General features: G+C 41.3%; 1 protein-coding gene across 2 annotated transcripts; it reads left to right on the top strand.

Moving 5' to 3' along the window:
- Window positions 1-1,075: 1,075 nt before the first annotated feature.
- Window positions 1,076-17,135, top strand: LOC109919828 (protein tyrosine phosphatase 4A1). Of its 2 annotated transcripts, none has more exons than XM_048593079.1 (5): window positions 1,076-1,344; window positions 12,764-13,041; window positions 13,126-13,252; window positions 14,360-14,452; window positions 16,080-17,134. In XM_048593079.1, the coding sequence occupies exons 3-5, from the start codon at window positions 13,148-13,150 to the stop codon at window positions 16,311-16,313; spliced, it is 432 nt and encodes a 143-aa protein (XP_048449036.1). In that variant the 5' UTR covers window positions 1,076-1,344; window positions 12,764-13,041; window positions 13,126-13,147; the 3' UTR covers window positions 16,314-17,134. The 2 variants fall into 2 exon arrangements, with proteins under 2 accessions (XP_048449036.1, XP_048449035.1); XM_048593078.1 differs by having other exon boundaries at window positions 1,077-1,344; window positions 12,764-12,955; window positions 16,080-17,135.
- The last annotated feature ends 27 nt before the right edge of the window (window positions 17,136-17,162 follow it).

The raw sequence follows: 17,162 nt of genomic DNA, 5'->3' as shown, positions 1-17,162 counted from the left end.
TCTAAACTGTTGATCTTTATGCTGAGGTGGAAAAATGTTGACTTTTTTGCTTACCTCTGCACATCAAAGGTGACAAATTTCTTGTCTCTTGGGAATCAGTTGGAACAAAGACTTTAATATTATGTACTTTCCACATCTGTAGGCACAATTCTCTGTGGGTGCTCCTCAATTTGAATTTGTAAAAAATCTTTCATCATTTAAAATGTCCCAGTTACATTATTTAAGTCATGCTGCAAAGGAATTGCAACTTTCCTTTGCAAGTCTCTGGATCACACAGTTGACATGTTGACTGATGACAAGGAATGGTACCTCCTGTCAAAGCCTGAACAGGACAGGAGTAGGACATCTCCCCTCAGATCACCTGATCTGCCTTACAGTGCACAGCAACATAATAAGGCTCACAATTGCTCCAACACGCACCAAAGAAGAAGCTAAAGAAACTGGTCTATGCAGTCAGTACCAAAACATAAGACCTCAAAATGGTGCTGGATTGTGGTGACAGAACTCTTAACTGTGTCTCCCTAGTATATATATGGCAATAAATCATTCATTCAGACGCAGGAATTGGTCACTGGGCCTGGCAAACCTGCCCTGCCATTCATTAAGATCATGGAAGCTCAGATTACTCCATAGTTGTGCCTTCCCGGGATAAGCATTAGCACTTCATTTCCTTGATCACCAGGAATATCTGCCTTTGTCTTAAAAATAGTCAAGAGATTATCTGCTTCCACCACCTATTGAGGTAGAAAGGTCCAAAGACTTGGTTTTGTGTGTCTGCGTTTGTAGGGAGATTTTTGAAATGTATGGTAATGGGCATAAGGCGGCATTTTTACATTCCTCAGGCAAGCACAACAGGTGTTATAAAAGAGCAAAAGCACAGAAGGCGTAACTTTGTATCCCCGAGTGGCAAGGGCTACCAGTCCCACCCACTCACCAAGCCCCGCCCTTCACCCCACCACTTTAGGGCGGAGCAGTCTCGCGCGAACCGGTTAGCGCCGGCTGCCTCCCCGCATTTTCATTGGCTAAGCCACCCTCAGGCTGACGTGATTCTGACGTTGGTATGCCTAGAAGAGAGGTTATAAAAGGATGCGGGCCAGTCGCTGAGGTGGAGGGAGGGGGTGGCTGGTAATATTGGATGTTAGGACGGTAGAGTTGGAGAGTGATAAACGCGCTTACGCCCACACATCTATTTGTCTATATATATCTCTCTCACACAAACAGATACGTACATAGTGTTAGAGAGAGCGACAGCAGGCTTCGGGAGAAACCGGACCTTTTAGGCAAGCGTGGAGCAGAGCGGAGCGCCTGAGCGAGACTCATTCTTCAATGAGTAAGCACATCCCTGTAAGTCGACGACCGGTGCCCGTCTTCGTACCGCGGCCACGCGCCGCCGCACACGCGCGGGTGTCACTGCGCTCCTGCCTCAGGGAAAGGGCGCGAGGCCCGAGCTCGCGGGGTGGGGGAGGCTCGTCACGCGCTCGGGGCTCGCCGGCATTTAACGGTCATTTCCCCTCCCCCACCCTGAAGCCTGGGAAGAACGAACCCCCCACCTCCGCCACGCTGCTGCGACCGGGTTTGGGGGGGGGAGGGAAGCTGTGTGTGTGTGGGGAATTCCTCTAGAGTCGTTAGGAAGGGTGCACAAGGAGAGAGAAAGAGGCAGTGTCTGTCTTCTTTCTCTCCTTTCTTCCCGCCCCCCCCCCCCGCTTGTCGCGGTCAAAATGGATCCTCTTGCTAGACAATTTAAACGTGGCCGGTCTGAGGTGGGGGGTGGGGAAGTCTCCCGGCTGCCGCCTTGGCTCCCTTTGGTCCGCGGCCCTCCTTTCCCTTCTCTGAGCGAGACTCTGACCCAGCCCCATCTCTTCTGTCTCCATACCCAACTCCCTTCCGCTCTTCTCCCCATTTCCTCTTCCTCAGCCTGCACCCCTTCCTTCATCTATTCTCTTCGGCCCTTTTTCCACCGTCTTCTCCATTCCACTTTCTTTCCCCTCTATTCATCTACCGACTTCCTCATTATTCCACCTGTCCAGCCCGATTCTATCTGTATACGGAGCCTAATTCCCTTGCTGAATTGTGACCCAAATATTTGGTTGACATCTGGATAGTTTGTCGCCCTGCTGTCACTGGGATCTTGCTCTGTGTAGCTTGAATGCGGTGTGGTTCAGCGGTGCAGCGTGTTGAAGCGTGGGTAGGGGTGCATGTGTGCCTTTTGGGGAAGCGCTGCTCTGAGCAGTTGTGGAAAACTTTCATGCCAGTTTTGCACATTGAACCCATAGTTTTCCAGTGTTTCAGGGGGTTAATAAACAGCAAGCTTCAGACCGAACACAGCACGTACAGTCACATAGAAGGGAGGTTAAATGTGTAGTAATTGCAGGCATAAAGCTAAGCTGCTTGAGTGGTGATTTTGATGTTGACCATGTTCCCCCATCTTTATTCAATGTGTGGTTCTGATCAACATTGCAACATGTTTTATTCCTTGACTTCTGGCTAGTTTGTGTGTGGGAGGCTCTTTGGTGATGTCATGTGTCTATTTGACAGTTTGAAAGCTTCTTGAATGTAGTTGCTGTGAGAAATTAAACCTGCCTCAGACTACGCACCTGTTGCACTCCTAAGTCTTGGGATTCTACTGTCTATCTATTGTGGCTTATGCCAGCTGAAGCTATTTTCTGAACTGTCTTTGCACTATAGTTTCATGGGAAATGAGAGGATCAAAAGGGCAATTGTCAGATTTTGCAGAAAAGCTTTGCTTTGAACTATTACACTAATTTCAAATTAACTGCTTTGGTTAATTTCAGGAAATGCCAGGGTTTTTCTGCAGTTATAATGGTTGTCATGTGCATGGAATCTGCAGAAATTGCATTGGCAGACTTGAAAGAACCTGCAGTTATGTAGAATGTGTATATTTATCAGTACAGTTGTAGGGGTTAATCTTGCCTACAGATGGCAAATTGTAACTTCCTGCTGATCTGAATCTTTCCATATGTTTGAATTTTAAAGCTTAATCCTTTTACTTGTCCTGTGTCAGTGAATCATTGTTTTTGAAGCACAAACAAATTACTGGAGAAAGTCAGCAGATCTGGCAGCACTTGCAGAGATAAGGCAGACTTAACATTGATTCTAGTGACCCTTCAGACCTGATTTTTCTTGAATAAGGTACAAAATCTGAGTGCAACCAGATCTGCAATTTGGACTTGAATGTTTTAGAACTAATGCAAACTACTGTGCTACTAAAGGCTGCAACTGAATCAGGTCCTCTAGTTCTAGAAATTATGGCTGTTATTTCTGTAGTCTTACAGTGCTGATTTTCGAACAGATGCAAATTCTTAATTACCAGTTTCCATTTATCAAGTTGGAAATATGGCCTTTGATCTATTATGGAACTGGTACTGCATTGATTTAGGTGATAAATTCTGTGGTATTGAGCCATGCAAACTTAAAGTCCAGATTAGTGGTTGATAGTCTATGGTACTGGTCTTCAAAGTGCCTTATACCTAATTTGGGGAGTGGGCATGGGGACAGAGGATATGTAGAAGTGTTTCCCTGGCTGTGGTTGTATTACCCAAACCAGGATGATTTTCACTTCTACCCTGAGTGGAATGACTGATATTTCAGATGGTGTTGTCATTGCTCCAAAATTGAGGTTCAAAAGGGATTAAAAAACGTATTTTCTAATCAATCTGTTCAGAGATGTTACACTGCCCTAGGAACTTGTAGAACTTGAATTTTGGTCTCTTGGCACAGAGGTAGGGATATTATCAGTGTGCCACAAGAGCCTGCAGTTCATGAGAAGGGAATTCTTGTGTTCCACTGGGTTTCTTTTTTAATCAACCTATTCAGATGTTGCACACCTCTGGAGCACGTGACACTTGAACCCATACCTCCTGGTCCAGGAGTAGACACTGTGCCATGAAGCCTCTGATTCATGAGAAGGGAAGGCTTCTTGCTGAATGTGCAACAACTCTGTTGGGTAGGGCAATTGTTGCTCTTGTATAGTAACAGGGTTAGCTGTGCTGCACTTCTGATAACATGCTGATAATGCATTCTGTTGAAGTGAACCCATGTGGAAATGTACTGCAACAGAAATAGAGGGTTGAAATGGGTGTGATTGAATCAGCATCTTATTAATCCGTGTTAAAATTTCAAGTGATAAACCTAAAAAGTAGTCAGTTGAGTGAAGTAACTTTTCACTTAAGTCGTAGTTATGTTCGTTAACAGGTTGACTTTAGATTAAACAAGTTCAAGTACAATGCAGGTTCCAAAGGATCGTTCAAAGCAAAGTTGGCTATTTCGGGCATTTTTGTGCACAAACCTATGTATGAATTGTAAGTCTATTGTATACAATGCTGTGCATACCCAGCTAAAATAACTTTTTAATCCAATTTAGATAGTACTGAGCAATTTTTTTCTTGAATTGTCTCTAGGGTTTGGGAATGATTTGCTTCTACTTCAGAATGATGTGTTTTGATGTGGTTGAATAAGTACAATGTGTGATCTTCAAGCTCTGCAAATGTGGGATGGGTGTTGCTTGAAGGGGCAGATGGAAAACTTGTTTAGAGGTTTGTGCACTCTCTCTGACACATTACTTCTGCTAATGCACGTTCCTGACAGTGTGGTGATTGAGTCTTCCGGCATTTGTCGACTTTATTTTCATTGGTCACCATGTCTCAATGGATGCTTTGATCCTAAGCACCCCATCGGAGGGGTGATGTTGGCTGATTATAGGGATTCCTGCGGGATATTGGCTCAAGAAAGGATGCTGCTGTTTGACTGCCTTGATTGCCACTAGAAGATGCTCCAAGTCCCAAAGGCAGTGCTCTTGGTGCCTTGAGGTGCTTGTTCTGTATGTATCAAACAGACAGGAGAGTGGAGATGGCTACTCAGTGTGATCCATGAGCCTTGTGTCATGCTTAAGATCGATCCCCAATACTCTCTTTCCCTAGATGATGCATTGGCAGAGATGAAGAATATTGTCTGCCTTCCATCAAGTGAAGGCTCATGGGATATGGAAAATCACGTTTTCCAGGATTTGGCTGTTGGTTTTAATCTGGCTGGGTAGGTGTTGTGCTGCAGGAGCTGGCTTGTGAAAAACGTCAGTTGTGTGTGAAAAGCCCATTTTATCAGTATTTTGAGTGACCACATAATGAAGGACTGTTGAACTTGTATGATGCTGTAGCAGTTGATGGCACCATTGATCGTTCTGTTCACTTTGGCACTGCACTTTATTTGGATCATTCTCTAATTCCAACACATCAGCCTCTTCTATATAATCAAAGCCAATTTGCCTTGCCAAGGCGATGGTTTGAAAGTGAACTTCGGTCAGTGGTTTGAAATCCTCCATGGTTTCTGGCACACTTAGTCCACTTTTACGCACATTGTTCATGTGTGATGATGTAACTTCATCCTTTGAATCTACAGTAGTGTCAATATCTTTGCTGTAGTCTGCACGCCAAAATTCTGGCTGGCACATTCTTGCCATCTGTTTCTTGATTTGGTTCATAGGTCTCAAATGTAGTAGTTGATCTTTGGACTGACAGTGAAGTTGATTTCGGGACAGGAAAATCGTGTTCACGTTTTTGGGCAAGGTATCAAGGCTGGTAGGGTAAGCAGGTCATTTGTCCAAATAAGCAATTCCTTGGAGGTGTAATTGTATTTGGAGTAATATGCCCTTTAGACAGAGATGGCATAACCAATTTTGTAAGTTTTCCTTAACAACAGTTTCACGTACTGCAGGCTTCGTGTGATCAGATGCTTGCTTGAACTCAATCCAAACCCTGTCAGTCAGATCACATGATGCTATCTATGTAGGCCCTGGCTTGAAACTTTGCCAAAATAAAAAAAATTGTGCATATTCTTGTCTGAATTTCTTGTATAGTGAGCAATGCTGAATAAGTATATTGGATATTATGCACCAGTTGGTTTGTCCGAGTGTTGCCCCCAGTATCTTTGAGGAAGATGAGCCCCAAGGTAGTCTTAGTTTGGTGGAAATGGAGCTCTGATCAGAACTGTTCTACTTGTGTATGAAGCTCCTTAAAACAGTTCAGTTTCCTTTAATGACAGCTGGTGACTGGAATCTTGTGTGCTGTGCTGTCAGACCAGTAGAGACTGTACCTTCTGATCTTTGGTCAAGGCAAACCTGTTTAATTCCCTTGTGACTCAAACTTCATGAAGGGGTTGTTTGAGTTCCAGTGCTTTCAAAGTGAAAAGTAATACAGTATGACTTGGAACAGGGGCATAACCATAGGAGGTTGGATTTACCTGCAAGACTTTGCGATTTTTATCTACTGATAAGCTTTTCAAGTTGATCTAGTCAGAATTTGGGAGGAGTGCCTATTTAAAGAGTGGGAAAACCTGTCCTACAAAAGCAGTCTAGATTTTTATTTAAAAAAAAAACTCAGGTACCTGCTTAAAGTAATCTGATTGCACACTAGGTCTGATTCATTGCTGATCTTAAACTTCTGCTGTGCCTAAATTTAGTTGCATGTGTCCAAGCATAATTGGCTACAGTGCTGTTACAAGTTTATTTGACATGTTATTAGTTGAGTGATTTCCACTACTTCCAATAGCTCATCTAAAAGCAGTCAGGACTCAAGTGCTGCGTATGAAACACTGTCCAGAGCCCTGTGTGCCACAGTAAGAGGGATACTTCCGCGCTTTAATATGTTTGTCTGAGGGGGTAGGCCAGAAGTGCCAGCTGCTTGTTTATATAGTGCTTTTAGATTGTTTGTGTCCTAGTAAGCATGAAACAAAATATTATAGCAGGATAAGGAGATATTAGGACAGGTGACCAACAGTTTAGTCAAAAGTTAGTTTTAAAAATTTGTTTTAAAGGAGAACACCAAGGTGGAGGCATTGGCAAAAAAGTTGTGGAATTTAGGGCTTAGATAACTGCCATTTATGCTTCCATTAAATTCAGGTGAGAATTGGTATACGGGGATTCCCAAAGGTTTACAGGATTCATCCTCTCTGTTTTGAACAATAGATGAAAACTTGTTGAATTGAGACAGCTTATGTCATGCAGTGAGTATAGTTGATGGATGAATGGGATGTGGGCATCGGTTTTAGGTGAGCTGAAATTCAGAGGGTGAGAAGAATTTGAATTAGAATTGGATTTTGTTGTGTGTACACAGTACAGAAGTAAAAGTACAGTGAAAAGTGTACGATATTGCCAATGCCAGTGCAGTCTTGGATACAAAGGTTCTTAGGTACAAAGTAGAAAAATAAACAAATGTTAAAATGTTGAAGTCCTAGTATTGAGTAGAAAAATAAAGAAATAAAGTTGAAGTTCAATAGTCTTAAATGCATAGCCATGCTGGGCTCAATCTCCTATGCTTTGGCTTGCTCTCTGGGAGACCTTGGTCTGCCTGCTCTTGCCACTATTGCAGATGGCAGGAGGTCTCCCTCACTGCTGCATTGGACTCATTGTTCCCACATTGGGCTTGTCTGACCATCAAAGTTCTAATCTAGGCCCCTGGCTGCTTCCAAGCACCAGAATGCAACGAACTGCAACAGTGCATTGAAATATTAGTCGTGAAGGAACAAAGGCATGAATCAGGGTTTCAGCAATTCCGCTGTCTACACAGTCTACCTGTATCAATGTTTTGTAGCACTTGCTCTGATTTTATCAAAAATCCCTACAGTGTGGAAGCAAGCTATTTCAGCCCATTGAACCCACACCAACTCTCTGAAGAACATCCATCCCAAACCCACCACCCTACCCTCTTCCTGTAACCCTGCACTTCCATGGCTAGTCCACCTAGTCTGCACACTGGGCAATTCAGCATAGCCAATCTACCTAAGATGCACATCTTTAGATTTGTATTTCCAGCATTTGTTATTTTGTTTCTCTTTCTGCCCTCTGTCCTCCAAGTTTTGCTCAATACTTGTGGTCCAAGTTGTCCTGCGTGATTTGTTGCCTGAAGGTTTTTGGCGAACCTATACTAGGATTCTCAGCCCAGAGTCTGCTCATTGCTTTTGTTACTACCTCTACCATGTCCATATGCAGTTGCTGGTTGGGGGAGAAAGTTACCATCCTGACCGTTGCATGACACACTGGGGCTTTGGAATCCAGTGGGTCCAAAGTCATAATTTTCCTCCCAAGCCATGTTATGCTTGCCTTCTAGTCTCAAAACTAGCCTAGCCAAAAATGTACTTTATGGAATAAAACTGTCTGATTCAATCTTAGCTGCTTCTTGCTTCTGCACTCTAGTGTTGGGTTCTTAGCTAGACCATATGCACTACCATATCACTTCCAATCTGCCTTAATTGACAATCCCTAAGCAACCATAGTTCCATACTAGTAGTCCCGCTTCTTCCAACCTCCCTTAATACACATTGTGCTGCAGATGTTCAGCTATTAATAACACACCAAGATCCTCATTTATATCTTCCCTCCTCACTCCTTTTTCTCATTATCTAATTTCATCCCTTGCCATGTTGCCCTGCCTCACATTCAGTTGGAGCTGTACCTTCACTTTATAGACTTGGCTGTGTCCTTTGGTCCTGGTCTTCTCTCTCATTGCTGTTCTCATGTTTAATCTGTAGCTGTTGCCTCTCTAATATCATCATATGGTTATAAACTTTATTGTTGTGGCCGACATGTGTTGCTCCAAATGTACCCTTGTTTGTGGAATGGGGGTTTTGCTGTCTGGCCAGTGTTTGCCTATCTCCACTTGTCCTTAAGATGGTGGTGAGCTGTTGTCTTGAGTAGGCAATGTGTTTCAGGTGGACCCACAATGACCATGAGGGAATTCCAAGATCCCAATCTGGTGACACTCTTCCAAGTCAGGATAGTGAGTGGCCTGGAGGGGAACCTGCTTACATGTGTATGCTGCCCCGTCTTTCCAAATGGAGGCAGCCGTGGGATTGGAACTGCTGTCTAAGAATTTTTTGGTGAATTTCTGTAGTTAATTGTGTTGATTGTACATATCACTGCCACTGAGTATTGATGGTGGAGGGAGTGGACATTTTTTGATGTACCAATCAAGCAGGTCACCATATTACCAGACATGTCAAGCTCAAGTCTGATTGATTGCATCTCTGGTCAATAATAACCCTTAGGATGTTAATAGTTGTGGACTCTGATGGTGACATTAAATGTCAGGGGGTCGTGGTTAGATTGCTTCTTTTTCAAGATGGTCATTGCCTGGCAAATGTGATGAATGCCACTTGTCACCCCAAGCCTAGACATTGTTCAAATCTTGTTGCTTCTGAACATAGAACACTTCAGAATCTGTCGTTGCAAATTGTGCTGAACATTGCACAATCATCAAACATCCCCAAATCATCCTTATGATGGAGGGACTGTACAAATCAAGCAACTACAGGTAGTTGGTTCCAGGACACTCTTCTTCCTATGTGCAGCTACGACTCCAACCAGTGGAGAGTTTGCCCTCTGATTCCCAGTGATTCCAATATTGCTAGGCCTCTTGATGCCACTTTTAGTCGAATACAGTCTGGATGATGGCTGTCACTCTTGCCTTGCCTCTGGAATTTAACTGTTTTGTCCATTTTTGAACCAAGGCTGTAATAAGGTCAGGAGCTGAGTGGCCCTGGGTGCCACCAAACTGGGTGTCAGTGAGCAGGTTGTTACATAGGTGCTGCTTGATAGCACTGAGACCTTCATCACTACTGATGGTCGAGAGTAGGCTGAAGGAGGGGTAATTGGCAGAGTTAGTTTTGTCCTTTTTCTATACTAGACGTACCTGTACAATTTTCCATATTGTCAAATAGATGCCAGTGTAAGTGTCTGTGTACTTTATTTCTTTGATTTCTGTCATATGCTTCATACAATGTCATGCAAGTATCACCTCTTGTATTTATCCATGTGTTTTCTATTTAAGCACTGTCTCTTCCTGTGCAGGTCAGTTTGTTTTATAAATACTGCTCCTCATTTACATCTCGTTTTAAATAAGACTTCATGCTTGTGATGACTTGCTTATTTACTTCATGGAATCAGTTGGACTTGCTGAGTGTTTCCAGCATCTCATACTTTTGTTTCAGATTTCCGGCATCTACGTTGTTTTGCTTTTTCAGGAGGTTAGGTGCATTGAATTTACCTTGGAGAATATAATAAAAATATCTGAAAGATGAGGTGTAAGCCATCCTGTAACTGTAAATAGCATTTTATTGATGGGTTCTGTTACTGTCAGTATTATGACCTTCAATTCAAAATGAAATGCACTGTTAATAAAATATTCTGTTCAATGGGCAGGAAAAGAGCAGCTTAAATATTTAATTAATGACAAAGTAATAAGTAAATTATTCTCAGTTTGATTTCTTTAGCTGTTACATAAGCATTTATTTTCTGTGGATAAATTGCATGTGCAAGAAATAAAAGATCTATATTTGTTGGGATAGTGAATGTAAACTCAGAATCCAGATCCCATGAATATCAATGTGCTCAATAATGATACCTTTGTCTTTAATGACATTGATGGAATGTTGGCCAGGACATGGGAAGAATGCCAGTACTCGTTGAACAGTGCTGTGGAGCATTTTATATCCATTTGGGTATGTGCGAGGCCTCAGTTTAATATCTCACTCAGCATGCTTGCACCCAGTACAGTACAACACTACCACTGCATTGCAGTGGGAGTGTCAGTCTATATTTTAGACTCAGTCTTTGGAATGGGGCTGTAACCTATAATTTCTGACTGAGGCAAGACTGCTACCGCAAGTTAGGACTGTAGTTCATTGTGTAGCTTTCAATTTCCTGCAGGAATAATTGTCACTGGTCTTTGACTAGGTTACTTCCATCTGGTCCATTAAAAATGTGCTAAGCCACTGTTTTGCTAGTGACCTGTTCAATATGTACATCCCTGACAGTCTAGTAAATTTTCAGTTTATAGCAGGGAAAGCAACCAGTTAGCCTATTGTAGAAGTGCTGCTTTTGAATTAGACTATAGTACTTTAGTGCTAAAGCTGTCACTGTTCATCAAATAAGGTACTAGACATTTATGAACAGTAAAGGTAGGCTAAACCATTTAGCCCTGCGTGCTGCCTTTTCAGTGGCTGACCTGTGACCCGAATCTCTCTACCTGCCTTTCTCCCATGTCTCAATGTTTTCTGCACTCAATCTGGTTTATAAATAATTGATCTAACATTAGCTGCATTCTAGGAAATGCTCCAAGGCTTCCCAAGCATGCATGGTGTTTCCCAAATTGTCATCAAAGTCCCTTCAAACTTTAAGTCCCAGATTCACAAAATAGTTTTTCTACATCCATCCCTTAATATCTAGAAAGCATTGGCCAAATAATCTCTCATTCTTAATTTCAAGGCAGTCCCTTGGTTGACAAACATAATTTGTTTAATCTCGCTTGAGTAACTTGCAGATCCACAGTTGACTTATTTTGAGGATGCTATATCATGCTTATAAAGTTTAATGGATTGAACGGAACTCAACCTCAGGTTTGGTCTAAATAGAGCTTTCCATCACTGAAGGACAATGAGACCCTTCTATTCCAGGTGACATCAGTCACTGGTGTTTAAATAGGATTTGTGTCCCCAAGCACTGTTTAGAGGGAGTTTATTTCAATGTTTTTGTTACTATTTTGCCCTCAGCGTATGCAGTTAGGCTTGTATTCAGCATTTGCTTTAATGTGACTCAGGAAAGATTTTCTTTGTAGAAGTTGTTTTTCTGATCTTAGTTTGAATGTGATGCAACCAGATGAAATTGGGCATGCTTCATTTATATCATGAGGGAATTAAATTCTTGGTGCAGTGTCGATGTTTGCATTAATGCTTGCATTAACAAACATGATGCATGTTCTGAGATGCTAGAACTATTGATTATGTCCTGCATATAGTTGTTTTCAGTGCTTAGTGAGGCACAGTGATACAGCTGATTTGGAAATTGAGGTCCAGTTATTCCTCCAGTACCAAAGATCCTCTGAAGACCATAACATGCTATCTCTAGAACTGATTTTTTTGTATAAATTTCTTTCCCTTGTCACTGCAGAGTGAATGTTTGAAGGAAGTTTGTGATGTGTCTTACATGATTATATGTGCAGTGTTACATTCCATTGAATCCTGCCCAGCCAGTGACTTCTAGTTTACATTCTAGCACCTTGTTGCCAAAGAAACAAGCATAATTGTGGGTTCTGACAGCCTACTTGTGTGGAATTCAAATGTGCTGTAATAATTTGAAAGATCATACTCCTGAACATTGTAAACAAGGCCTTTTTCATTTTAAGAATCACAGTTAATGGGTTATGTTTTCAAGTCTTTATCAATTGTTGCTTGTGGAATCTTGGGACTATATAAAAGCCACAAAAGATTGTGTTTAAGGTTTGATAGAGGTGGTGTAGTTTTAAGCAGATGTTGGCAAAAGTTGGTAAGTCCACGGGCTGCATTGCACCCAGATTTGTCATAGAACCCCTACAGTGTGAAAACAGGCCCTTCGGCCCAACAGGTCCACACTGACTCTGAGCATCTCACCCAGTCTGCATATCCCTGAACACTATGGGCAATTTAGCATGGCCAATCCACCTAGCCTGCACATCTTTGGACTGTGGGAGGAAACCCATGCAGACATGGGGACAAAGTGCAAACTCCACCCAGTCGCCCGAGAGTGGAATCGAACCTGGCTCCCTGGCACTGAGGCAGCAATGCTAACTATTGAGCCATGACAACCTGAGTTGCAAGTTGGCTATACAGCACCTTGAAGCTCACTTGCCTTTGTTGCTTTTAACTAAACATTTTGATGCACAATGAAGAGAGCAAAGTTCCAACATGTGCTCTATTTAATATTTCTGTTTTGTTTTTGCAGCAGTTCTGTGGTGTTCTAGGTCGCACATTTATGGAGTTTCTGAAGGGCAGTGGAGACTACTGCCAGGCACAGCACGACGTCTATGCAGACAAGTGAACTGTAAAAGTCTACTATTATTCCACTTAAGAAACCCTTCAAGCAGGTTACCAGCAGCTGGGAAGAATAATTCATCGAAGACCATATCTGGATGGGGTAACCAAGTGTGCTCTTTTTTTGTTGGTCACAGTATTACTGGATTGAAGATTTGCTGCTTGTCAAAAGCATCATCAAAAGCCTTTGTACGTGCAAATATTCTGGTGGAATTTGACAAAACTGGACTTTTTAATTTTCAGCTTTTGCAGGACATTCTTTTCACTTTATAGGTTTTGCGCTTTTTCTAAGAAAATGGCTCGGATGAATCGTCCAGCACCTGTGGAAATTACCTACAAGAACATGAGATTTCTGATCACACACAACCCTACCAATGCAACCTTAAATAAATTCATAGAGGTGAGAGGTCTCTTTCAGGTTATTAAATATTTGACATTACATTGAGTTGAGTATTCTAAAGATTTCCTGAAGTTAAATGGAGTTAGAAGTTACTAAAAAGTGCACTTATCAAATCTGAGATGCTACTCACCAAAGGCATAATACATATCTATATGTAAGCAGAAACCTGCTTGCTATTTAACAAATCAAACTAATAAACTGAATCAAAATCTAAAGCTTATAACAACCTGGCTTTTGACCCCTTACACCTTAATCCTTGGATAGTTGAGGATATTTTTCTCCAGTACTTTGCTTGCTGAGACCCTTGGTTTGGTGTCCACTGTGACAAGTTGAAGTAAGTCTTTGCAGGACTGCAGGATGCCACTTCCAGTTGACTGCTTCAGATGACATTGCTCACTGTAGGTTGAGCAGCTGAGGGTCTACAGCAAAAGCTATGAAAAGGTAGTGAGAAAGCAGATGATGGATTCCCTGAAACCTGAGGTCATTGTTAAATATTGGTGATTGATTTTAAAAACAATTGACTAGTGTCTTTTCATACTTGTATCTGAGATGTATGTTTTTAGATATTTTAGGCAGAAAATTGATGTCTGTTGTGGCTGTTAAATTTGTACATTTAAAAAGAAACTTTCAGTGGAATCTGAGGTTTGAAACCACTGAATCTTGTTTTGGTTTGTTTTTCAAAAATATTTTCATTATTTCACATCTTTGCACTCCCCCTCAAAAAACCAACAAACTTGCACCATACCTGCGTATAAATTGATGTTCTTTCCAATGTTCAGCTTTCTTCCAATCAAGGTCTTGGTTTAATTAGAAAGCCAAAAGAGGTGTGGTCATGTTTTAATGGGAATGTTTGCTGAATAACAATGTATTAAGTATTTGTTTAACGTGAACTGAAATTAAATACCTAGTTGCAGACACTGTTGTCTCTCTAATTGTGATGGCAGTTAAATAAGAACAAACAAGATGTTTGAAAGCTTCGAAGTCTAGACTTAGTATTGTTCCAAAATCCAGCTTTTGACACTTCAAAAGCAGTAATGCTAAAATATTGTGCTCTTTTTAACCTCTAAATCCAAGATTAGACTTGTTTACTGTATTAACTTTTTTCAGGAGTTGAAGAAGTACAGTGTCACCACAGTAGTTAGAGTATGTGAAGCAACCTATGACACGTCTCCAGTTGAAAAAGAAGGCATTCAGTTTTTGGTAAGTACAAAATACCTTACCATCTGTGTTTTGTCAACAGGGCAAAAAGCCCATTTTCAGTCCAATATATTCAGTGACGATTGAGATTTCTTTCCTTTTAAAATCAGCTGGTGGCTCCAATTCAAATTTGATTCTCTATATTAAAAGATTTACTTAACGTTTAACATCAAATTCTGTTACCGCTCATTAGTTTTGGGGTGTCACTTCTTCACTGCACTATTCCTGACTTGTACAGCATGCTTGACTGCTGCATTAATCTATCATAGGAGCATATCCGCTTTGCGGACAGTTTATTTCAATATATTGTGGCAAGCCTGGGACGGGAGTTGACATTTTATTGTAGCAGCTTCGATGGCCTAGTACTATTATTGATGGACTGTTAATCCAGAGATCGAGATAACATGGGGACCTGGGTTTGATTCCTGTCATAGCAGGTGATGGAATTTGAATTCAATAATAATTTGGAAATGAGTTTAATGATGACCACAAAACCATTGCCAATTGTCAGAAAAACCCGTCTGGTTCACTAATGTTCTTTAGGAAAGGAAACCACCATCCTTGCCCAGTCTAGGCTACATGTGACTCCAGACCACGGCAATGTGGTTGATGCTTAACTGCCCATAGGGCAATTAGGGATGGGCAATAAATGCTGCCTAGTCGGCGATGCCCTCATCCTGTGAATGAATTTTTTAAAAAAAGCTAAACTAACCTTGGCCGGTACACTTCTGGTACTTGTTTGCGTATAGATTGGACTGATTTTTAGATTTTCCTAATAACCTGTTCAGAGATGTTATTTACACTTAGAACCAGTGGGACTTGAACCTGGACCTCCTAGCTCAGAGATAAGGACACTACTACTGCACCATAAGCTCTATTGGACCAGTATTTGTTTTAAGTCATGGGATATGGACCTTATCGGCAAGAATGGAATTTATTTGCTTTCTCAATGCAGAAAAGTATCATTTTGAATCCAAATAATTAACGTGGTAGAATGGTTGAGCCACCATTTTGCTGTGGATTTAGAATCACGTAAGGTTGACATTTGGCTTTTCTACAAAAAAAACTGAAGAACCAGATGGATGTTACTTTCAAAACTGCAATTTTATGGTTATCATTACTAATACTAATTTGAGATTTGTTATTTAACTAAATTGTACTTCAGGCCTCTGCATTACTAATCCAGATACATAACAACCATGTTAGAGCATTCATATTCAGATGTGGGGAAGTTTTGGGCAGTTTGTGTCCAATTCACATACAAATGATGTGCATTTAATTAATGCTTTCTCTGAAAATGCTTGATGTCCATATAATGGAAAAGTTACATTTTTTAACAATCTTTACTTTGAGAATGAAATTCCCCATTTCCCCACTGGGGATAGGGCAGCTGATTCTGTCATGACTTTTCTTGTCCAGACTTTCTGGAAAATGCACTGGGAAGGGAATTCTTGTATTCAATATGTTAGAATCCTTGTCTTTGTCAGCTTATAGGATCTGTCATTTGAGAGCATTGTGAAATTTAGCCTAAAGATGTCCACTAAAGGCATCAGGAAAAGCTTGAGTAAGTGTTTGATGTAAAGTGGTGAATTGGTACATTAAAATGCAATGAGAACTTTTTCTCCAACAGGACTGGCCGTTTGATGATGGTGCTCCACCTTCCAACCAGATTGTGGATGATTGGCTTACCCTTTTGAGAGCTAAGTTCCGTGAAGAGCCAGGTTGTTGCATTGCTGTCCATTGCGTAGCTGGTCTTGGACGGTATGTACTATTCCTCAGGCTTTTATTGCATGTTTTTAATACGATGGTTGTGAATCAGGCAGGCCAGCATAAATGTGCTAAATTAACTTCTGTTATAGTGTAGTCCAGCTTGCATTTGTGTACTAATATAGAAACTATTTTGGAGAGGGATAAAAATGAAGTCTCGGAGTGAAGGAGTAATTGTTATGCCACAATCTGCATTGAACAATCTTTCAATCAAAGTTAGGTTGTTGTATGTGGTTAAGGTTGAAAAAGGGAAATTTCCAGAATGCAACAGAGGCAGCTGAACACCCTCAGTTAAACAGGAGGAGAGGATATAAAGCCTGAGAATAGAAGGGTGTTGGAGGTGGGAACAATGTAACAATTGTGGCTGTTTGAGGGATGCTGCTGGTGTGGGTTGAATACTGACAGCTGGGTCTTTTCATTACTGTGTGGAGAGTGCAGCATTGAAATCAAATTTCTATCTTAAGAATAGATTGAGCTAGCTTATTCCTTTTTCCAATCTATTGAAAGGACTTGAGTAAGTTCAATCAGAAGCATACTTGATGATGACATAGGCAGTTGCAAAAATGGAGAAATCTACCAATCAAAGCCTTATTCCCCAAGGCTGATGCCCTAACCCATTCATGCTGTTGCTATTACAGTGCTTCAGTGTCGCAGCTTCACATCTATTCATTGATATCTCGTGGCACTGCTTATAATCAGATGCTTGGAAATGGCATTCTTTTCAATTTATTAATCTTCTGCATCTGCTCCTTCACTTCTTAGGGCTATCTTTTGCTCATGTCATTGTCCTTCCTTATGCATTTTAGTTCTCTTGTCACATTTTCCACCAACCCTCTTAAGAGCAATCCAATGTGGTTACAGTGCATGGAATTGGGCAGATACTGAGGTGGGAATTATTCATGTTGCACTACGTTTGAACCTTGGCCATGAGCTAATACACTTGCCT

Source organism: Rhincodon typus, unplaced genomic scaffold (genome assembly GCF_021869965.1).
Source record: "Rhincodon typus isolate 14 unplaced genomic scaffold, sRhiTyp1.1 hic_rhity00002302, whole genome shotgun sequence".
Classification (NCBI taxonomy): domain Eukaryota; kingdom Metazoa; phylum Chordata; class Chondrichthyes; order Orectolobiformes; family Rhincodontidae; genus Rhincodon; species Rhincodon typus.
The sequence above is the reverse complement of the archived record's forward strand: the minus strand, read 5'-3'. Positions and strand labels throughout refer to the sequence as shown.